The sequence below is a fragment of the Heteronotia binoei genome, chromosome 9, assembly GCF_032191835.1.
Source record: "Heteronotia binoei isolate CCM8104 ecotype False Entrance Well chromosome 9, APGP_CSIRO_Hbin_v1, whole genome shotgun sequence".
NCBI classification, from domain to species: Eukaryota; Metazoa; Chordata; class Lepidosauria; order Squamata; family Gekkonidae; genus Heteronotia; species Heteronotia binoei.
In genome coordinates, this window is record NC_083231.1 from 79,808,810 (window position 1) to 79,832,803 (window position 23,994).

The following is a 23,994-nucleotide window of genomic DNA, read 5'->3' on the forward strand; positions in this document are numbered from 1 at the left end:
AAAAGCCATTCTCCACAGAATGGGGCCATGGGGAACCCAGTTTGGCTTTGGAGAATTTGGGTTGAAAATTTGAGTTTGGCCCTTAGATTGGGAAAAAAGGGTAAATGACTCCCTCTACCAGTCTTTTTCTCTTTTAAGAGCAACTGCACTCGGCAGGATTTTTAATAGGGGGGAAAAATGCATGAGCTTCTAATAATAGATCTTAGATTTTTGACCCCAAAATAAAACTGGAAATATCAGGATTTACTCTTATTTATGTTCATTTTATTAAGTAATTGTTAAAGAAACTCTACTTTTTAATATTTCCATTTGAATAGTAATAAGTGGATCGATATATTAATTCCATTTTTATTCCATAGTCCACACCTCTAAGTAGGGTTGCCAAGTCCAATTAAAGAAAAATCTGGGGACTTTGGGGGCGGAGCCAGGAGACTTTGGGGGTGGAGCTAGGAGACATTGGGGGTGGAGCCAGTAACAAGGATGTGACAAGCATAATTGAACACCAAGGGAGTTCTGGCCATCACATTTAAAGGGACAGCTCACCTTTTTAAATGCCTTTCTTCCATAGGAAATAATTAAGGATAGGGGCACCATCTTTTGGGGCTCATAGAATTGGACCCTCTGGTCCAATCGTTTTGAAACTTGGGGGGTATTTTGGGGAGAGGCACTAGATGCTATACTAAAAATTTGGTGCCTCAACCTCAAAAAATAGCCCCCCCCAAAGCTCCCAATACCCACGGATCAATTCCCTATTATTCCCTATGGGAATTGTTCTCCATAGGGAATAATAGAGTGCCTAGTAGACATTTCCCTCCCCCCCCCCACGCTTTCTAAAGGGGGGGAGGGCCTCCATACCAGGGAATCCCTCTCTCGCACACACAAATACTTACTGGGTCTTCTTCCCTCTGCCTGCTGTGAAAACGAAAGCAAAGAAAGGGAGGGGCCGTTCTCCGAAGCCCTTCCTGTTTCCTCCTTCCTGCCCAGCCTTAAAGGGGCAGACATTTACAAATTGCTCAGGATCTCTTCACCAACATGAACCCTACAGGTATGTTCTCCCCCCCTCCACCCCCCCGCTTCCTGATTTCTGGAGACCGGGGGATGAAGCTGCTAACCCAGAAGTCTCCCGCCAAAGCGGGGGGAGGGGGGGGGGTTGGGAAGCCTACCTCTAAGGGAAAGGTCAGGAAAGATGAGAGGAGGGCTAGCATTCTTTTACAATTTAAAAATTGTAATATCATAACATTAATGGAATCTGTAAGGCATATATCTGTAACTGATTGCAAATTTTTATGTTCCTAGGGGAACTCAAAGGAAATTTAGATAGTAAGTCATTTTTAAATTTACATGCGTGTTTTATTTCTAGACAGTATGAAGGAGAAAAGGTGCAATCTTTATGCCACTTGTCTTCTGTGAGAGTAAACAGAACATGTGCAAGAATAGTTTCCTTCCAATATATTCAAACAAATGCTAATGCTAATAATAATAATAATGGACAGATGTTTTCTTGGCTAGCTGTTAGTGGACCATAACTGAGATACTGTTTGTTTTTTGAAGGAATCATTTCTGCCCACCTCCAGCCAAAACATTGTTTAAGTTGATGCTCCAGTTGAAATAGTTCTGAAATATTTTCAGTACTTCATAGTTGTTTATCAAGGATTCATTTCCTCATTCATCTTGATTCAACCTCTGACTAACCCTTTTAACTGAGCAAACCTGTAAGTTTTGTTAACATGAGTGTGTAAACAAGTCAATTGAACCATGATAAGCAAGAAACTACAAACTCAATTTTAGCTCAAAGGGTATCTTTTTCATCCTAAAATTGTAAACCTTTTCAGTACTCCTGCATGTGAAAGTAATGTTACACTAGAAGCAAGCATGACAGGACTAAGTTCCTATGATTAAACAATGCAATCACACAGAGCTGGAGGGGTGTTTGAGTGTTTCTCTGTGTGCCCTGTCCAGATTTAAAAGCAAAGGAACCACATAGGCACTTAGCCTACCCACCCACCTTGCCTAAACACTGCTTTACTTCTCTCAGGCTCCAAGCTGGAAGTGAGTTTGTTTCAAGAAAACATCTTGGGAACAGTAGCTGGAGGGAACAAAGCAGTGTGTGAGGAAAGGGAAGGGTTTAGCACTACTCATGCATGGACTTCTTTTTGTTTTAAAGTCAGACCCCCTTGGTTTCTACATAATTGAAACAGATCTGAGTTTAAATGATAGATCTCTGGCTGCCACATCTAATTTAGGATAAAATGAGCATGTAGCATCTGACCAGAAACAGATCGACAAGTCTGGTTTACTAAAATTGCAATTACAGCATACACTATGTTCAAAAGTGAAAAATGAATTTTGTTTGGAAGCTTTTTTAATATGTTGCTCTAATGCAATTTTCCTCGACCTTTGGCCTGTTTTTAGTGTAACTAAACTGAAATTGTTCCCAGAAAAGGTTTTGACAAAACTTCATATTAGCCGTAAGCAGGTCCCCATGGTAGAAGTTAAAGATGCAATGGTGGTGGTGGTGGTGGGGGGACACAAGATTTTCAAGGTATTTTGTTTCTTTAAAAGATTTCTTTATAATCAATAAAAGAAAAAAAATGGAATATGGAATCAACTATAAAAGAAGACATTTTCTATTGTCAAAGTTACCATTCTTCATATACAAATATCACTGATGTTATTTGTAATGTCTGAGTACTTAACAAAGTAGTAGGATCAAACTGACCTGGAGAATTGGGGAGAAGTGGGGAAAATTATAAAACTTTTACTTTCAAACTTCTACAACTCCATAACCATGTGTTCCTCAACCTTAATGAATAGTAGTTGCTCTGTGGTGTTTAATCCCAGTAGGGTTAGAACAGATAAAAGGAAGTACTTCTTCACCCAAAGGGTGATTAACGCATGGAATACACTGCCACAGGAGGTGGTGGCAGCTACAAGCATAGACAGCTTCAAGAGTGGATTGGATAAACGTATGGAGCAGAGGTCCATCAGTGGCTATTAGCCACAGCGTATTGTTGGAGCTCTCTGTCTGGGGCAGTCATGCTCTGTACTTGGTACTTGGGGAGGCACAGTGGGAGGGCTTCTAGTGTCCTGGCCCCACTGATGGACTTCCTGATGGCACCTGTTTTTTTTGGCAAATGTGTGATACAGCGTGTTGGACTGCATGGGCCATTGGACTGGTCCAGCATGGCTTCTCTTATGTACTTATGTTCTTGATTTTGTTTTGTTTTGTACAGTACATTGATGGTATTGAGGTAATTTTAATCTCAATTGCATATTAAATGGCAACTGAAATTATGTATAGGGTGAAATTTACAAAATTAAATAGCCTTAATTTCTCTTCTAGTATATCCTTGGCATAATCTTTGCTGCTGTTCTGTCAGTTTCTTGCATAACAGAAATAATAAAATGCTGGGGGGGTTTTCTTGGCAGTTGGTGGCATGTTTGATGTCACCTTGGGGTTTTATTTTAATTACTGAGATTTTGGGGTTTGAACCACACACTGGATTTGTAAAGGACACTTAGGATGTTTACAGACCAGCACTTTGGGCTGACACAGACATGTCTTAGAAAACGACCAGAAAAATCCTTACACACACAAACATCTGCCACCCGTCCATGTCCCGTCCTCACTTTGTACTCTAAACTCCATAGTGTGGCTCAAAAATGTAGCACTTCTAAAGTGGCAGCAAATTTTTGAGCTGAACGCCAGTCACCTCCTTGGCATCTGGAAGCAGAAGGGCACAAGCGAGGTGCCTTGGTGGTGTGAAACCACCAAGCTGCCCCAAGTCACATCTGCTTTTTTTTTAAACAAAAAAATGTTCAGAGCGCATGTGGATGAGGGCATGGGGGGAAAACCCTAACCAAGTGACGTGAATGATGTGCAACATCTGTCTGATTGCGCTCGTGTCGCCCCATTGACGGGATAAAGACGGCTTGCAGGTGAGCATGTGGAGGCTTCAGGATGGCTCACCCCACAATGCCCATCAGCCTTATTGTTTAGATAAGAGCTACGTATACTTTTGCCCCTCACATGTGTAATCTCGAATTCAAAATATTTTGCTCATCATCTGCTTTTTAAAAATTTAGAAGAACTGACTCCCACAGACAAGAGATGTGCAGAATAAATGGCTTTAAGACTGTTTTTAATACACTCAAAAGAACGTTTTTGCTTAATTTCCTGTCACCCTGCATGTCATGATCCTCTGACCATGCTACTCATAACCTTTTTCCATCTCAAATCTCGTTAATATATCTATATAACATACAGTTAATATTACTTTTATGAAGCTATATATGTATATCTGAGTCATGATATGAGAGAATAGGGAGCTTCTTTCTTAGGATTCATCTCGCTCATGTCTCTGAGAACTAGTTTGGTGTAGTGGTTAAGTGTGCGGACTCCTATCTGGGAAAACCGGGTTTGATTCCCCACTCTTCCACTTGCAGCTTCTGGAATGGCCTTGGGTCAGCCATAGCTCTCATAGAAGTTGTCCTTGAAAGGGCAGCTTCTGGGAGAGTTCTCTCAGCCCTCCTACCTCACAGGGTGTCTGTTGTGTGTGTAAAAAGTAAAGGAAATGGTGACTGTTCTGAGACTCTGAGAATCAGAGTATAGGGAAGGATATATATTCAGTATCTTCTTCTTCTGGACAGTTTACTAGTTCTTCACACACAGGTCCAAAGTAGATATGTTAGTGTGAGAGAAGGAATCACTCATTCTTTTCAATACTGCAGTGGGCATAGAGGGTCCGATTAGGACGACAGATTTGACTCAGGACCTTAGTTCAAGGTGGAGAGGCATTTCAACTTTCCCTGTTCCAATTTTTGTGGTCTCAGTCCCCCCCCCCCCCTCCAGGGCTGGTCTTTATTTTGCTAGAGAAACTATATCAATTATTGTGTATTTTTCCATGTAATGCCAATTGAAGCTCTCGCTGCGTGTAAAATAATGAAAATAGCACAGGTAAGACATTAGCAAACCTTGGAAATCTTGCCTACCTGCTATTATAATTTTTAAACACACAAATGATAAGTTTATAGATTTCCAGTTGTCTTAGCCACCCAGTTTCTAGGACTGCGAACCAGCAAGAGGAGCTTGGAGATTTCCTTCTATTACAATTGGTCTCCAGAATCAGATAACCAAGATCAGCTCCCCTGGAGAAAATGGCTGCTTTGGAAAGAGGACACCATAGCATTATACTCTGCTGAGGTCCCTTCCCTCCCCAGGCTCCAACCCCTACATGTTCAAATATTTCCCAACCCAGATCTCAGAAGCCTATTTAGCACTGAGTTACTATTCTTATAATCACTTAAGTGGGCCTATGTATGCATGACTTTTGAACTTTGATGAGGAGCTTGCTCCCTCCCCACTGAAATTTGAAATGATGTCCTTGCATATGTATATGTTATGTGTGAATTCCTGAACACTATGTCACATTTCCAATGCACACCTTCAACAAGCCCTTAAAGATTCTGAGCTTCTAACCTGCATATTAAAGTAGAACATGAGGCCATGAATTTAGACAGGGGATTTCCAAGTGGTGGGCTAAAATCTTGTCAGATGTGGAAGCTTTCTAGCTGGTTTGCCAGGATACCAATAAGAAGGTGATAAAGACAATGGAATAAAAGAAACGAAGAACAGTTCAGTTCTCCACTAGGAATTAGAACTTTGTGTCCGGTACAAAGATCAAATTGCATTTATGATCTGCATTACACAAATGTTCCCATTTAGGAAGTGGGATTATTTTCTTCCCTGCATTTTATATATGTTTTGATTAAAATAAAATAACAATAGTCCAATGTATTAATGGCAGGGTATTTAAAAAACAAAACCTGAGATGTGCCAATAAATCCAGTTTCTAGAGCTGAGTTCAACACCATCAAGCCAAAGTTGCTTATTGAAACCATAAAGACAGAGATTGCTTTGGGATTTATCTAGGGTTGCCAAGTCCAAAGGGAGTTCTGGCATCACATTTAAATGGATTAAAAAGGTAAAGGTAGTCCTCTGTGCAAGCACCAGTCGTTTTCAACTCTGGGGTGATATTGCTTTCACAACGTTTTCACGGCAGACTTTTTACAGGATTACACACCTTTTAAATGCCTTCCCTCATTTGGAAAGAATGGAGGATAAGGGCACCTTCTTTTGGGGCTTATAGAATAGGACCAATCTTTTTGAAACTTGGAGGGTGCTTTGAGGAGAGGTACTGGATGCTATGCTGAAAATTTGGTGCCTCTATCTCAAAAAACAGCTCCCCAGAAACCCACAGAATGATTCTCCATTATACTCTATGGGAATCAGTCTCCATAGAGTATAATGGAGTGCCCAGCAGATATTCCCCTCCCCTTTCTGATGACCCTGAAGTGGTGGGAGGGCCTCCAAACTGGGGCATCCCCTGTCCCCAACTGGGAATTGGCAACCCTAGATTTATCCTAGTCCCAGAGGTTCAACTTTAATAATAATTTGCCTAATTCACACAATGCCCTTTGATTTGTGAAAGCTACAATTAAATTGTACCCAACAGTACCGTGTAGTTATGCAGAACTAAATGCATTCTTATTTAAAAATAGGACTTTGAGGGATGCAAAAGATTCCCTCCTACAGTTGAAGAAAGGCAACACACAAATGCCTGTGGCAAGCTGTTCTTTGAAATTATTCTCACTAAATTGCAATCATGCACTTTTGACTCTCTGCAATTAAACATTTAGTTTTATTTATTCCAGATGCATTTGTTTCAAGTGAAGTCAGATTGTTTATAGAACATTGGCATTGTTTATAGAACATTTACAAGTCTCAGTACCCTATAAACTGACAGAAAATCAAGTGAATTGTTTCCCTAGGTTTAGTTTAGTGACACATCCACTGTTGACTGCTTCTTACATTGTTTTGGAAGATGATCTGGTTTATGATAGGAATAAAAAAGCCTAGGTTAGTACTACTGTCTTTTAAAATTGTTCACACATCCTGAATGGTGTCAAACTCGTTTATGAAAAATGGCACCTATGGTTTTGAGGAAAAGTAGCTGTTCTTCAGGCAGCTTTTTAAATGATGGACTTCAGTGGAACTTAAACAAATTAAATTCCACTAAAGTCCAGCATTTAAAAAAATTACTTTGTGTTTTTTGCCAGAATTGCCCATAAATTCAGTCAAACTTAGAAATTAAATCCTTTGTAAAAATTAGGGTTTTCAGCTCTGGGTTGAGAAATATCTGGAGATTTGGGGGAACCGAGCCTGGGGAGAGTGGGGTTTGGGGAGTGGAGGGATCTCAACAGCATATAATAGAGTCCACCCTCCAAAGCAGCCATTTTTCCTGGGGAACTGAACTTGTTCATCTGGAGATCAATATTATAGCAGGAGATCTACAGATACCACCTGGAGGATAGTGACCCTAGAAAATACAGGGTAAGACATTGTTGGGTAAATATAGGAAAGGGAAGGGCCCTAAGTTATTTGCAACTTTCTTGGACCACAAGGGTGCTTTCGATTCCATTCCATTCCAAGAGACTTGCCCTGGAAGAAACTTAGGAATCAAGGAATTTATTTGAGACTCCTCCTTCTAATAAAAAGTTTGCATACTAATATAACCTGCCAAATTCGATGCTCGAAGGAATCAAAAGATTCCAATTAGGCATGGAGTTAAACAAGGATGCATTTTAGCACCTTTACTATTCAACCTTTTTATTAATGATTTGGCTCCCTTTTTGAACACCATGGATGGGCATAGTCCCAAATTTGGTGCGCTATATGTCCCTCTTTTGCTTTACACTGATGATGCTGTACTACTTTCCCTCTCGCGCATAGGTCTGAAAAGGTTCCTTTAGCTTTTTATAGATTATTGTGAGTTAAACTCATTGATCTTAAATTTTCAGAAGTCCAAAATCATTGCCTTTGAGAAAGTGTGGAAACTGTCTAAGTGGACTATAAGGGAGCATCATATTGAGCAAGTTAAAACCTTTAGATACTTAGGAGTGCTCTTCCACTGTAATGCTAGATGGGCTGCTCATAAAAAGGGAGTGATGAAATCTATGAATAATGACATATTAGCGATCACCCGGTTTTATTATTCTAAAGGCAACCAATATATCCCAGCAGCCCTACGAGTTTTTAATCACAAATTAGCTGCTAAAATGCTCTATAAGGTACCAATCTGGATTGGTAAGAAAATAGAAAAAATTCAATCTATCTTCCTTCGGAAAATCTTAGGCCTTCCAATGTGTGTTTCCTACGCTGCAATGTGTCTTGAAACCAACCAAAGACTGCTAGATACTAGAGCATGGTTAATAACATTTAAATTCTGGTTAAAATTACATTTTAAAACCACTACTTATCCCAACTGTCTTGTTTCTCTAGTCTTAATGGAGTTTTGTCAGTCTTCTTGACTGACATCTATAGAAAAGAAGATAGCTATTATAGGGATAAGGTTTGATGAGCTGCTTTCCCTGTCAGAAAAAGCTGCTTTTGTTTTACTTAAACAAAGACTCCTGGATATTGAGTGGCAAGAACTGTGTAGCCGTGCCTCTGGTAGATATTCTCTGAGATTAGGGATTCCTCCTGTAGGGGCAATAGCAATGTACTTTTTCTCGCTTAGTGATCCATATACCTGCAGAGCCTCTAGTGGAACCTTGGTGTTATGTATGTGGACTCAAGGGAAGACCTGCCTGGGTGTTCCTGCCTGGCTCATTGGAGCCATATGGACTGAGCTTGGGGACTTGGGAACAATGGGCTGCAGGATGCAAATCTCTGCAGCCCTGGACCAATCACAAGCCCCACCGGTTTGAGTGACCCAATAATATGCGGGAACCCAGTGATGTATATAAATTTGGCCCCACTGGCCTAGTTCTCAGTCTTGACTCGGCAGTCATATACCATGCTGTACCAAATAAAGAGCTTGTTATCACTTATCTTGTGACTCATCAGTGCTTAGAATTCACTATATAATACTTGGCAACATATCTTGCTTGACTTCCCCTAACCTTCGTAGAGCCTTCATGTTAGCTTGCTTTGGTGTCCTTTCTTCTACTATGCTGTATGGGAGGTTCAAGAAAATTCCATATTCCAACAGGTTTTGTGATTGTGGTTCAGGGGATATAGAAAGTACTGAACATGTTCTCCTGCATTGTACATTTTACTATGATATCTGTGCCATTTACTTAGATCCTCTTCTTTGAAATCATGAGGGACAATCTGATGGTGGTAAGACTCTTCCTATTGTCCTCTCATAACCCTGAGATTATTGAGACTGTGGCAAAATATTTGTGCTGTGCTTCTAAGAGGAGAGGAATGTTTCAAATGTTGAGGTAATATGTTTTCTCCCTTGCTGATTGTGCTGTTATGCCAATAAAGGTTGTTGTTGTTGTTGACTTTGTTGGTCTTTAATATACCAGTGGCTGCTAAGCATTTTTTTTTAAATGTCCACTCAGGCTTTCCTTTACAAACCCTCAACATTAATACCTTCAGATAGGTTAGCAACCTCTATTGCTATCCCATTGAATAACTTCATTGGTTTATTAATATAATTAGAGAAATTCAGAATTGTTAATTTGTGTTCTGTTGTAGCTAAATAACCTTATTTCTAGTTCTAGGTTGCTGATGGCAGGAGCCAGAATTGATTATGCAAACCTGAAAATACACCTAGCAGTCCCTGCATCACACATGCAAAAAATTGTATATAGAATATCAGGGGTCACCATGAGTCACATGTGGGTGCCATGATGCTTGCTGACACCTTTCCTGGTGCTCAACAGGTCAGGCTTTTGTCCAGTTCATGTAAAAGGGGGGTAGTTGGCTTAGATGCCTGCAATGGAGGCACATACTAGTAGATTAGTGCTTCTTAACTGGTTCAGTATGTATACATTTTGTGCATATGCAAGAAAATATTTTAAACAATGTGTTTATTTTAAAAGGCATTCTGTTAAATGGATCTTCTGCTTGAAATGTTGAAAAGTAACCATTACAGTTATGCACAACCTCAATCCCTGCCATTTTGTGGTTGGCTTTGCCTCTTGCCACAGCTATTTTAAGTTTGTGCCCTTTACCATGTGTCAGAATTCCAAAGGTGCCCACAGGCTCAAAAGCCTGTAATATACTATGCAAATAATGTAAATAGAATCACATGATGTTAGTATGAGTTTGGCTCCTACCACCTTTTCCACTGGCAAAAGAATAAACTCTTTGTCTATAGTCTGCCAGGGATTGTGGGATCCATGTAGACAACATCAGGGCTACAGTGAAGAAAGGAACTGGGTAAAATTAAGTAGTAGCCAGATTTTATGGCTAGTTGTCTGCTACTTATTTCTGTTGTGTATGTAGCTGGGTCAATAATATATACAGCATAAACTGAATGCATTATTAAACAGCTAGGCATAGTATGCTGTGTGCTTGGGTGTATATCTTGTGTAGATTTTCAATGTTTTAGTGATATTCTTGTACCTGATAGTAATATAGTTTTAATCCTTTCCTGTAAATTACACACTCTGTACAGATGAATTCTTAAAGATGGCAAATATATTTCTTTCTTGCAGATATTAGCAGGAAATGCCTTGTCTATATTTGATCTAACCAGGATTAAAAGAATAAACTTTGTTTCCTAATCAACTTCCCTTGCAGTTTTAATTATCCAAAACCTATAGAACTGAAACAGAGTGTGTGACCAGGCATTCTAATTCATACTTAAATACATACTAGTAGGAATAAAGCCTGTAGAGAAAAATGCTGTAGTCAAGTGCCCCCCCACATTTGATATCTTCCCACTCACCCACCAAATTGAAGATGTTCAACCCCCCACCCTTGCTGTCTTCCCGTCCCCCCTCCAACTACCACCCAGTCTCAAAACACCTCTTCCTGTCAACTACCCAAAGTTGCAAGGAAAATGTGGAGTGGATTTTCTGTTCACCTCTGCTCTTCCCAGAAGCCTGAAAAGAAAATCCATTTTGCATTTTCTTTGCAACTTTGCTTTCAGCTTTAGCCTCTGCAAAGAGAAGGCAGAAGGAGATGGGAACTTTGTCAGCAGCCTCGAAGCTTCACAGGGTGAGGCAGGGGGAGGGGGAGAAGAGAGCCCCGCAGACCTGACTGAAGCCCTGGGAGGGCTGTTTTGGCTCATGGTTCACATGTTTCACATCCCTGCTTTAAGCTGTGGAGTCCTGTGAGCAAAAATTCTGCTTTGTGAGCTTCTGATGTTAAAATTGTGAGCTACTGCATAAATTAATTCTCTTGGGGGGGCATTTTTCCTTAGCTAAGACAAAAATGTGTGAATGAGATGGAGGCTTCAAAACTGTGAGCTTTGTTGTTGTTCAGTCACACAGTTGAGTCCAACTCTTTGGAACCCCATGGACAGAGTCACGCCAGGCCCTCCTGTCTTCCACCATCCTCCAAAGTCTGCTCAAATTTGTGTTAGTTACATCAGTAACACTGTCCAGCCATCTCATCTTTTGCCAACTCCTTCTTCTTTTGCCTTCTGTCTTTCCCTTCTCATTTGGTGGCCAAAGTATTTGAGCTTCAGCTTCATCATCTGACCCTCCAGAGAATAGTCAGGGTTGATTTCCCTTAGGACTGACTGATTTGATCTTCTTGCAGTCCAAGGGACTCCCAAGATTCTTCTCCAGCACCACAGCTCGAAAGCAGCTATTCTTCTGCACTCGGTTTTCCTAATGGTCCAACTCTCACAGCCATACATTACTACTGGGAATACCATCGCTTTGACTATATGGACTTTTGTTGGCAGGGTGATGTCTCTACTTTTTATTATACTGCCCAGGTTCACCATAGCTGTCTTCCCAAGGAGCAAACGTCTTTTAATTTCATGGCTGCAGTCACCATCTGCAGTGATCTTGGATCCCAGAAATGTGTCACTGCTTCCACATCTTGCCCTTCTATTTGCCAAGGAATGATGGGGCTGGATGCCATGATTTTAGCTTTTTTGATGTTGAGTTTCAAGTCTACTTTTGCACTCTCCTCTTTTGCCCTCATCAAGAGGTTCTTTAGGTCCTCTTCACTTTCTGCCATTAGAATGGTATCATCTGCATATCTGAGGTTGTTGATGTTTTTTCCAGCAATCTTAATTTAGGCTTCTGCTTCTTCCAGGCCAGCATTCCGCATGATGTTCACTGCATATAAATTAAATAAGTAGGGTGACAATATACATCCTTGTCGAACTTCTTTTCCTACTCTAAACCAATCAGTTGTTCCATATCCCGTTCTGACAGTTGCTTCTTGACTCTTACACAGATTTCTCAAGAGACATGTGAGGTGGTCTGGTACTCTCATCTCTTTAAGGACCTGTCACAGTTTATTGTGATCCATACAATCAAAGGCTTTAGCATAGTCAATGAAGCAGAAATAGACATTTTTCTGATACTCCCGTGCTTTCTCCATAATCCAGCGAATGTTGGCAATTTGATCTCTAGTTCCTCTACCTCTCCGAAACCCAGCTTGAATTTCTGGTAGTTCCCGATCGACAAACTGCTGAAGCCTAGCTTATAGAATCTTTAACATGACCTTGCTGGCATGTGAAATGAGTCCAATGGTGTGATAGTTTGAACAATCCTTGGCATTACCCTTCTTTAGGACTGGAATATAAACTGACCTTTTCCAATCCTGTGGCCACTGTTGCATTTTCCAAATTTGCTGACGTAGAGTGTGCATCACTTTAACAGCATTGTCATTTAGGACTTTGAATAGCTCAACTGGGATACCATCATCTCCACATCTTGACATCAATTGTCAAGGACATTGAGATCCTTCTTGTATAATTCTTCTGTGTATTCTTGCCACCTCCTCCTAATCTCTTCTGCTTCTGTTAGATCCCTACCATTTTTGTCCTTTATCATGGCAATCATTGCATGAAACATTTCCTTGGTTTCTCCAATTTTTTTGAAGAGATCTCTTGTCCTTCCCATTCTATTATTTTCCTCTTTTGCTTTGCATTGTTCCTTCAGGAAGGCCTCCTTACCTATTCTTGCTGTTTTCTGGAAATCTGCATTCAGTTGGGTGAATCTTTTCTTTTCACCTATGCCTTTTGCTTTCCTTCTTTCCTCAGCTATTTGTAAAGCCTCATCAGACAGCCACTTTTCTTTCTTCCATTTATTTTTCTTTGGGATGGTGCCGATTGCTGCCTTCTGTACAGTGTCATGAACCTTCGTCCATAGTTCTTCAGGCACTCTGTCTATCAACTCTAGTTCCTTAAACCTATTCTTCACCTCCACTGTATATTCATAAGGGATATGATCAAGGTCAAACCTGAATGGCCTAATGGCTTCCCTAGTTTTCTTCAGTTTAAGCCTGAATTTTGCAATGAGTAGCTCATGATCTGAGCTGCAGTCAGTTCCAGGTCTTGTTTTTTGCTGACTGTAAGGAGCTTCTCCATCTTTGACTGCAGAGTATATAATCAATCTGGTTTTGTGTTGCCCATCAGGTTATGCCCATGTGAAGAGTTGCCTTTTAGGTTGTTGGAAGAAGGTGTTTGCTGTGACCAGCTTGTTCTCTTGACAAAACTCTATTAGCCTTTGCCCAGCTTCATTTTGTTCTCCAAGGCCAAACTTGTCATTGTTCTGTATACTTAGGGTTTGTAGAATCTTTCGGGATCAAGTGCCGTGTTCTACTGGAGAAAGTTTTCCTTCCAGACGTTTCGTTCTCAGCTGGAAGGAAACGTCTGGAAAGGAACGTCTGGAAGGAAAACTTTGGGATTATATTATGATTGGATGTCTGGAAGGAAAACTTTCTCCAGTAGAACACGGCACTTGATCCCGAAAGATTCTACAAACCCTAATGATGTTACCAGCCGTGAAAACCTGAATTCTTTGTTCTGTATACCTTTTGACTTCCTACATTGGCTTTCCAGTCCCCTATGATGAGGAGGATATCTTTTTTTTGTGTTAGTTCTAGAAGGTGTTGTAGATCTTCATAGAACTGGTCCACTTCTGCCTCTTCTGCATCACTGGTTGGGGCATAGACTTAGATTACTGTGATATTGAATGGTTTGCTTTGGATAAGGATCAAGATCATTCTATCATTTTTTATTGTATATAGGGCTTTTTTTGAGCAGGATCACACAGGAACGCAGTTCCGGCTGGCTTGGTGTCAGGGTGTGTGGCCTAATATGGAAATGAGTTCCTGCTGGCCTTTTTCTACAGAAAAGCCCTGTGTGATGCAATGGTGATGTCAAGGGGTGTGGTCTAATATGAAAATGAGTTCCTGCTGAGTTTTTTCTGCAAACAAAGCCCTGATTGTATCCCATTACTGCCTTTCTCACTCTCTTGTTAACTATAAAGGCCACACCATTTCTTCTACAGGATTCTCGCCCACAGTAATAGATGTAGTGATCCTCTGAGTTAAATTCTCCCATTCCCATCCATTTTAGTTCACTAATTCCCAAGATGTCGATGTTCAGTCTTGCCATCTCTTGTTTGACTACATCTAGCTTACCTTGATTCATAGAACTTACATTTCATGTTCCAATGCAATATTGTTCTTTGCAGCATCGGACTTTCCTTTCACCATCAGACACATCCACAATTGAGCATCCTTTCGGCTTTGGTCCAGCCGCTTCACTTTTTCTGTGGCTACTTGTACTTGCCCTCCATTCTTCCCCAGTAGCATATTGGGCACCTTTTGACCTGAGGGGCTCATCTTCCAGTGCCATATCTTTTAGCCTTTTGTTACTGTCCATGGGGTTTTCTTGGCAAGGATACTGGAGTGGGTTGCCATTTCCTTCTCCAGTGGATCGCATTTTATCTGGGATCTTAGCTGCGGCCTGTCCATCTTGGGTGGCCCTTCATGGCATAGCCCACAGCCTCACTGAGCTGCGCAAGCCCTCTCGCCACGTCAAGGCAGCAATCCATGAAAGAGAAAACTGTGAGCTAGCTCACACTAACTCAGTTTAGAGGAAACAGTGCTAGTGACTGACCCCTACTAAGGACCTGGAGGATATTCAGAGAGGTGGCTGAATAGAGAGCCTGCCCCTGTCCTCCTGACTGGATATTTCAAGGAAATCTCCCGTCCAAGTACTAACCACAGTCAATTCTGCTTAGCTTCTGAGATCTGACGACCCACATATCCTATTGAGGCTGAGTGAACATACTAGTTCCTCCTGACACAGTGACAAGCCCACAGTCAATCATAATATAATCCCAAACCAAGTTATACCCAACTAAATATGTTGATATTGATGGGATTGAAAACGTGCATCTCTATTTAGGATTGCGTTGTCTGTGATCTTCATGGCTCAAGCTGGAATTCAAGTCCAATTCTTCTAGGTTTACTATGTGTCTTGTGGAGATCCTCAGTCATAATACTGGACCAGAATGTTGCTTCAAGCAACAGATAGGGTTGCCAGATGAGCAGCGTAGGGACTTTCTCTTTAAAGTAGAAAACATGGATTTTATGGCAACAATAAGAATTCACATGATTTTCTCCATGGAGGGAGATTCAAGCCAACAGCTGAGACAGGGCAGCCCTGTTAGATCCAGGCAAGAATGTGGCCACTGAACTGTGATCAGTGAGGCACTGAAGCCAGTGGGTTTTGCAATGGGCACTGCTGGCTGTGTGTATGCATGCTGCTGACAGAGCCATCTTAGCCTTGTCTGTCATGCATGTGGGATCTTTGACTCTTGGCTGCAGCTCACTAGCAGTCTCAAGTTAACTAGCAGCTTTAATAGGGGGTGGGGGGAAGAGACCCTCCAGGTAGGCAGTCTATCAATCCTGTCATCAAAACTGTTTTGTCTTGCTTAGTGTTTTGGTAACTTGCAGAACATACAATAGTTTCATTGCATTTCAATTAATACAACCTTCCTGAGTCTGTAGGCATTTCTGATGTGGCATGGTGGGTGCATCAACAAAATGGTGGCTGCAAAATGGCTGCTACAGGAGGTAGAGCTAGTCACAAAAAGGCCACATTTTAATTTCAGTAACAGAGTGTAGATCTTTGTGCTCTGATTGCAGTTACTCCTGCTATACTCCATGTAAGTATTTCATTTATGCATGTAATACTAGATGGGAGGAGGGACAGAGAAATTTAACAAAGGATTTATGGTGCTTATTTATCCAGGCAAACTTGTAAGTAACTTCTTACATGTCATACATAAGATTACTATTATGAGCTAAAGAAAAAGACTGAGAATTAGGAATAGTGAACTGATACAACCATTCCCACATATTTTCTAGATGATGATGTGATCCAAAAGCCCGTCTTAAAGTAGGTCACCTGGTTATTTTTTTTTACAAGCTCAATATGGGTAATCCTGTAATCTAAAATAGTTTTTAAAAAATCTTCATTGAAGCCGGTGAGAATATAGAACACTAAGATCTCAAAATAGTTCATTTCAGAAAGATCCAGATTACTAGAGAATCAGTAGTATTTTTAAAAACTAGGGATAAAAAAGGGCTTTCAAGTAACTGACAATAGCTGAAAAATCAAATATCTTGTTATTCAGAGCTTTGCCTATATGATACATTAAATATATTTCTGCTGAGATTAAATCAAGTTACCAACTATTTTGATGTGATTCTTTGACTACATTATCAACTGTGTTACTATATTAATGGAATGGATATTTTAAAAAGGAAATACTGTAATAGGTGGTGGTGGTAAGGATGATCACAATTAAATTCAGTGAACTCTCTGCAGCTTCCTGATCACACTTGCCAGTATGCCAGACTTGTACCCTCATATGTGTGTAAAGTGTTGTCAAGTCACAGCCGAATTATGGTGACCCTGTAGGGTTTTCAAGGCAAGAAACTAACAGAGGTGGTTTGCCTTTGGCTTCTTCTGTGCAGCAGCCCTGGAATTCTTTGGTGATCTCGTATACAAACACTGTCCAAATCCAACTCTACTTAGGTTCCAAGATCTAATGAAGACAAGGTTGTAGACTACTTAGGCTTCCCACTCTCTAGGGGACAGGTAGAGATCTCCTGGGATTTTAATTGATCTCTAGGCAGATGGACATTTATTCTAGATTAATAACATAAACTGAGGGGAAATCCCTATTATGAGTCCATGACCAGTATTATAATCAGTTTTTCTATTGTATTAACAGGTATTATAAAAAACAATTGTCTGATGATACCGCAATGCATCTTTGCAGTTCTATTTAGGGTTGCCAAGTCCAATTCAAGAAATATCTGGGGACTTTAGGGGTGGAGCCAGGACACTTTGGGGGTGGAGCCAGGAGACATTGGGGGTAGAGGCAGGAACAAGGGTGTGACAAGCAAAATAGAACTCCAAGGGAGTTCTGGCCATCACATTTAAAGGGACAGCACAATTTTTTAAATGCCTTTCTTCCATAGAAAATAATGAAGGATAGGGGCACCTTCTTTTGGTGCTCATAACATTGGACCCCCTGGTCCAATCGTTTCGAAACTTGGGGGGATATTTTGAGGAGAGGTGCTAGATGCTATACTAAAAATGTGGTGCCTCTACCTCAAAGAACAGCCCTCCCAGAGCCCCCGATACCCGCAGATCAATTCTCCATTATTCCCTATGGGAATCGTTCTCTATAGGGAATAATAGAGTGCCCAGTAGACATTTCCCTCCCACCCCTTGCTTTCTAAAGTGGGGGGAGTGCCTCCAAACCAGGGAATCCCCTGCCCACCTTCCTCTCTCACACACACAAACACTTACTGGGTCTGGTTTCTTTACAACTTTACTTGCTCTGAAAACGAAAGCAATAATAATAATAATAATAATAATAATAATAATAATAATAATAATAATAATAATAATAATAATATTTTATTTTTATATCCCGCCCTCCCCGCCAAGGCGGGCTCAGGGCGGCTGACAGGCATGGGAATCCCATGAATCATAAAACAACATGGGACAAAACAAAGGGAGGGGCTGTTCTCTGGTGAAACTGTTACTGACCCTTTCCTGTGAAGCACTTCCTGTTTCCTGCTTAACTTTAAAGTCACACATTTTAAAAACGGACCTGTTTGCAGGTTTCTAAACCTGCCAGAGCTCTAAAGGTACATGGTGACTGTGGGGGTGGGGGGAAGCCTGCAAAAATGGGAGATCCCCTGCTGGGACCTGGTGATTGGGAAGCCTAGTTCTATTACTGGTTCTGTCCTTGACAATACTTTTTTTTAATTATTACTCTAGGATGGTCTTGTTGCATTGTTCCTTGCCCTGCCTTCTACTGCTGCTACCATTTGGTTCCTGGACCCAGAAGTTGCCCACTAGAGATGAAGAACTTTTTCAGATGCAGATCCAAGACAAATCTTTTTTCCATGATTCATCAGTAATCCCAGATGGTGCTGAAATTAGCAGCTATCTCTTCAGAGAAACACCCAAAAGGTATTCAGGCTATCTCAAAGTGTCACCTGAAAGGAACTGTTGTTGGAACTGCATAATCAGGGCTCTTTTTCTAGCATGAGCTCCTCTGCATATTAGGCCATGCCCCCCTGATATAGCCAATCCTCCAAGAGCATACAAGGCTCTTAGTACACGGCCTACTGTAAACTCCAGGAGGATTGGCTACATCAGGAGGCATGGCCTAATATGCAGAGGAGCTCTTGCTAGAAAAAGAGCCCTGTGCATAATTATCTCATCATACTTGCAAAAAACTTCCTCATTTTATATTTTGAAATATGTCAATTTTTTTGTATATTTTGTGGTAAAAATGTCCCACAATATATTTTTTGTGTTGTAGCAGTTATCATTGTGTTTCAAAACACCCAAACAGCCAGAGCTGAAGACCACATTATTAGACAAGATAGAATGCTTCGAGTAGATTCACCCCTCCCTTTTTGCAAATTGAATAAATAGCACCAGTTTCATTCCTTTATAAAACTGTAATTTTAATTTTGAAACAACAAAACTATGTTTTGAACTTCAGGTACTAGAAAACTAGCATGTTTATAAATTTTATATGAAAACATCTAAAATTAATTCTTTTGAATGTTCATATCTGGAACATTTTTGTACCCTCAGAATATATTTCTCTGTGATTGTTATCAGGAATGGTCCTCAGGCTGTCAGGGATGAGGGCTGTATCTCTCCCTAGAATTTAAGATGTTACCCTGGATCAGTGTTTTCAGTTTTTTTAAGAAAACCAAAACAAAAAAAGCTCACTAGCATTTTTGTACCCTAATACATTATGTGAGCTGGTTTAAAAAAGCAATCCAAATGTCAAAAGAAATAGATTCCTGGGGTTGTTTTGTACCAAGACTTTTTTCTTTTTTGCAGAGGGAAAAACTTTTAATTGATAGGGTTGTGAGATCTTACCTGGCTGCTGGTGAGAGACTCTGGGCCTCTCTTTGGGAGTCTTTGCACATGAAATACAATGACTTCACTCGGAAGTGACACTGGGCACATCGTGGAGGGGATGCTCTAGCATTTGGAGAAAAACTATATGGTCATAATAGAGTTTTTCAAAAAATGCTAGAGCATCCTCCATGTGATGCACCTGGTGCAATGATGTCACTCCCAGGTGACATCATCACGCTAGGCACATTAAGCACACTGGCCAGTTCTATGGTGGCAGGTTGGAGACCCCAAAATTGGGCAAAACCAGCAGGAGAATGGGAACCCTAATAAGAGGTTGTTCTTCGTGGGCCTTGTGTACTAACATGCAGGTGACAATGTTGCAGAGAACAAAAGGACAATATTATAGAGACACTTCTATATGTATGCTTCCCCCCAAAATGCACTATTTGCCACCACATTATTAACAGGATTATAAAATGGATACAAGTATACAGATATGAATATAAATATTCTACTGACAAATGTTGGTTGTGGATAAGTTTCAAAAACAAAAGACCTTCAAAATAATAAAAAAAATTGAAGTGTAATCACAATCTGAATATGGACACTTTAACGTTCCTTATTACAGTTGTTCTTCCAGTCTTATTCTATTCTTTTTTTTCTTTTCATTTTAAATTCATAACAATTCTCAATGCATTATATCAGTGACAAAGTGTCAAACAGTACATATTCCCCAGACGCAACCCACTCCCTCAATCAAAGAAATAATCAACCTTCTTCTAAGTAACAATGAAACTAAACATTCCTGGGTTCAAGAAACCTTATATCTATTATCAAAAGCTATAGCACAGACATTGAGTACTAACAAAGCTTAAACACATATCCTACATTGAACTAAAGTTATTATCACCAATTGATGTCAAGTGATGCTGTTAAACCATGACAGGGGGCTCAATAGTCTTTGGGAGTCCAAATGTTTCCATCCCTCCAGATCTTTAATGGTATAGCATACACATTTAGACATAGTTGAAATATTTAAATGATGACCTAATAAAGGATTTAGATTTTGAACAAAGTTTGAGGTTTGAAATCCATCTCCATTGAAAGTGGTTGAAAATTACATTTTCTTTCCAAACTGGCATACTGGCCAAAGAAGATCCTGAGAGCCAGTTTGGTGTAGAGGTCAGGGCTTTTTTTGCAGCAGGAACTCCTTTGCATATTAGGCTACACCCCCTTAATGTAGCCAATCCTCCAAGAGTATACAGGGTTTTTCTTTCAAGGTCTACTGTAAGCTCTTGGAAGATTGGCTACATCAGGGGAGTGTAGCCTGATATGCAAGGGAGTTCCTGCTACAAAAATTGCCCTGGTAGTGGTTAAGTGTGCAGACTCTTATCTGGGAGAACTGGGTTTGATTCACCACTCCTCTGCTTGCAGCTCCTGGAATGGCCTTGGATCAGCCATAGCTCTCGCAGCAGTTGTCCTTGAAAGGAATCTTCTGTGAGAGCTTTTTCAGACCCACCTACCTCACAGGGTGTTTGTTGTGGGGGAGGAAGGTAAGGGAGACAGCTCTGAGATTCAGAGTGAAGGGCAGGATATAAATCCAATACCATCATCATCATGATTGACAGAAGGTACAGTGAGTTGGTAGACAGAAGATTCCTTTGGAATCTTTTGCCAGACAGACATTAGTTGGAATTAATAAATATATGAATTTAAGAAATCATGTAAGTCAATGGCCAGTGAAAAATCAATGCAGAACAACATTTTAGCAACAAGAAATCCAATCAAAGGATGCTTACTAAGAAACTTGATATATAACCAAATATGTCACATTTCACCTTAAATAAAAACTACAACACTTAACTTTCACAGTAAGCAAACTTTTAAATGAACATCAGTTCCCATTTGATTGTTTTTTGCAGAAGTTTGAATTGTATTCTTTTTAAAAACAATGTGGTTTCATGGAAGTGGAAGTATACCATAAAGAATATAATGAATGCATGACTATTTCCATAGATTTTTCTTTGTGGTGGAAGAAGATAACACACCCTTGGCGGTAACAGTAACTCCATGTGATGCTCCTCTGGAATGGAAACTAAGTTTGCAGGAGCTTCCAGAAGAATCCAGTGGGGAAAGCTCAGGTAAACAACAGAAAGCCAGAGGAAATTCTAGTTTTATGCCTAGTATGAATCAGTAGGCATGCAGAGTATTTCAAGTAAAATTACCATTTTGAAGGTATCAAAATGAGTAGTGATACAGATCTAGTTTTTCATATAGTAAAGTCTGTTGCTACATTTTATAGCCATTGCATGAAAACTAATTGTTTAAGTCAGTATCTGATTTCTGAGAATCGATTTCCACAAGGTGGAGTTCAAAGGATAGGATAGGCTGGGGACCCTGGACTCAACCTGTAAACTCCACCAAAGTAACATGTGGTTTGCATGTTTTCGTTTCTTCTCTCCTGTGCTTTCTTCATTCTTGGTTGGACTGTAGAACATGTGAAGAAAGAGCCTCAGTTTTCTTTCCCCCATGTTGTCACAATTACCAGATACAACCTGAGAAGGAATTATTTGGCTCATTGCAGAAAATCACATGGTCACATTGTCTTCCACAATGGGTTGAACTGTTCATTTTCCAGACTATTTTTGTCTGGGGTAACAGTATGAGGGGTCAAAACTCCTTCTGTATATGTGCCATAATATAATCTGAGAAGAGAGAAATAAGGTATGCCTGTGATACTCTGAGTTCACAGGTTGGGTCTGGGGTTCTCACTGTACAAATTATGTCTCACAAAAATCAACCCTGAGAACTATGAAGCGTTCTGAGAGGCATGCAGGCAGAGCTGGGAGAAACTGTAGGGACACACACATGTACACAGAAGTCTTTGGCTACCAGGTACTTTTTTTTGTTTAATTCTCATCTAATCTCTCTTTCAATGGCTTGCTGCTCCTGTTCCTTCCCATCTTATCTGCAAGCAATCATTGGCAACTAAGGAAGTTCAATAGCGATACACATGGACAGCATTCATTCGTTTGTTTGCTGGGTTCATTTATCCTTGCCATGCTCCTCCGTGGGGACATGAAGTGGCTTACATAATTCTTCTCTTCTCCATTTTACCCTCACAACAACCCTGTGAAGTAGGTTAAGATGGAGTGTGTGTAGCTGGCCCAAGTTCCTCTAGCTAGATTCTGTGTCACAGAGGGGATTCAAACCTGGGCTTCCTTGATCCTAGTTCAACCTCTAACCCAGGGTTTCCAAACTTTTCTTTCCCATGGCTTGGTTATTTTTACACCTCTTTCATGGCCCACTAAAATTTGGGGGTGGAGCCAGAAGACAGGAATTATGTCATTTCTTGTGGTGTCAAGGATCAAGTGATGTCACTTCCGGAGCACACTGAACCAAAATTCCACCTTTCCCTGTGATGTCACTTCCAGGGCACTCCCCCAAACCTGCCTCTTCTTCAGAAGTAAATTCATTTTCAGAAAAATCTCTCTGAAACTCATGCTGAGCCAAAATGGAGGTGGAAAGTGGGCGGTCCTCTCTTTTCACCCCCACACCTGCATGCACCTATCTGTGTATTCTTCTCCAGCTTGCAAGCACTCCTAGTGGCCATGTTCAATTGCCTGCACCACCTACACATCCCTTCCTCAACAGCACTGGCTAGCGTATGCAGTTGGGAGTGCTGTTGCCATTGCCATCAGCAATGCCAGCACTGTGTACCACCCACACTGAGTCCTGGCAGCTGGCAGCTGCTCTACCTCAAAATATGCTGACACATTTAGTAGGCTCTTCCTTCAGCTACTACTGGAACCATGCCTCAAGCTACAACCAAGCTTGCTTGGTTTCAAGAAAATCTTTTGACAGCTATTTTTCATACTTTTCTTTGGTTGAAACACAGGAAAATTGCTGTGAAAGGTAGCAGAGAATTGTACTGCAATTAATGAATTAATTTCAAGTTATATGAAGTTCACACAAGCTTTTCTGTAGTTATCCCAAAAAGGATATTTATGAGGGACTTACAGCTTTTTACTGGCTGTGTTTCTCATGCCTTTAAAAGCAAACTGTTGTGCAGCTACTTAGCTGGTGAACTACTTTCATCCCCTTTAATATCTCCAGGAAGAGTTTAATTTTGGTGTCAGACAGCTGTTAAAATGGTGCCAAGTTCATAGTACCATCTCTTCCAGTGCTGTTGAGATATACCGCAGTAATCTCCAATAATCTTTTTCTGCCCCACACCTCTTACTCACACAGAAATCTCATAGAAGGCCACCTGGCTACAACTGGGGGTGCCAACTTTTCATTGGCAGAGCTTCTATGTCTGCAAGAACAGTATGATGAACAGAAAAGTTTTATCCAGTAAAAATGGAAGAAAGAAAAAAAAGGAAAGAAAGAAAGGGAAAGAATGAAATGGGAGGAAAGGAAAAGAAAAGAAAGACATGGAAAGAAAGAACATAAACATAAGAGGGACAGGAGCTCAGTGGTACAGCATCTGCTTGGTAAGCAGAAGGTCCCAGGTTCAATCTCCATCATCTCCAACTAAAAAGGGTCCAGGCAAATAGGCATGAAAAACCTCAGCTTCAGACCCTGTAGAGCCACTGCCAGTCTGCGTAGACAATACTGACTTTGATGGACCGAGGGTCTGATTCAGTATAAGGCAGCTTCATATGTTCATAAGAGGAGCTATGTTGGATCAGGCCAGTGGACTATCCAGTCCAAAATTTCCTTATACAAGAATCAGAATGTCCACCAGTGGGGCCAGGGCACTAGAAGCCCTCTCACTGTTGTCTCCCCCCCCCAGCACCAAGAA

At 40.7% G+C, this 23,994-nt stretch overlaps 1 protein-coding gene across 1 annotated transcript in view; it reads left to right on the forward strand.

Annotated features, from left to right (window-relative positions):
• The window catches only part of NDNF (neuron derived neurotrophic factor), a 57,030-nt gene that overhangs the window by 28,846 nt on the left and 4,190 nt on the right, over nt 1–23,994 (forward strand). Inside the window, exons 2-3 of the mRNA XM_060246843.1 lie at nt 18,081–18,275; nt 21,204–21,328. Coding sequence (XP_060102826.1) covers nt 18,082–18,275; nt 21,204–21,328 — 319 coding nt within the window. The 5' untranslated portion in view covers nt 18,081. The remainder of the gene's footprint in view (nt 1–18,080; nt 18,276–21,203; nt 21,329–23,994) is intronic.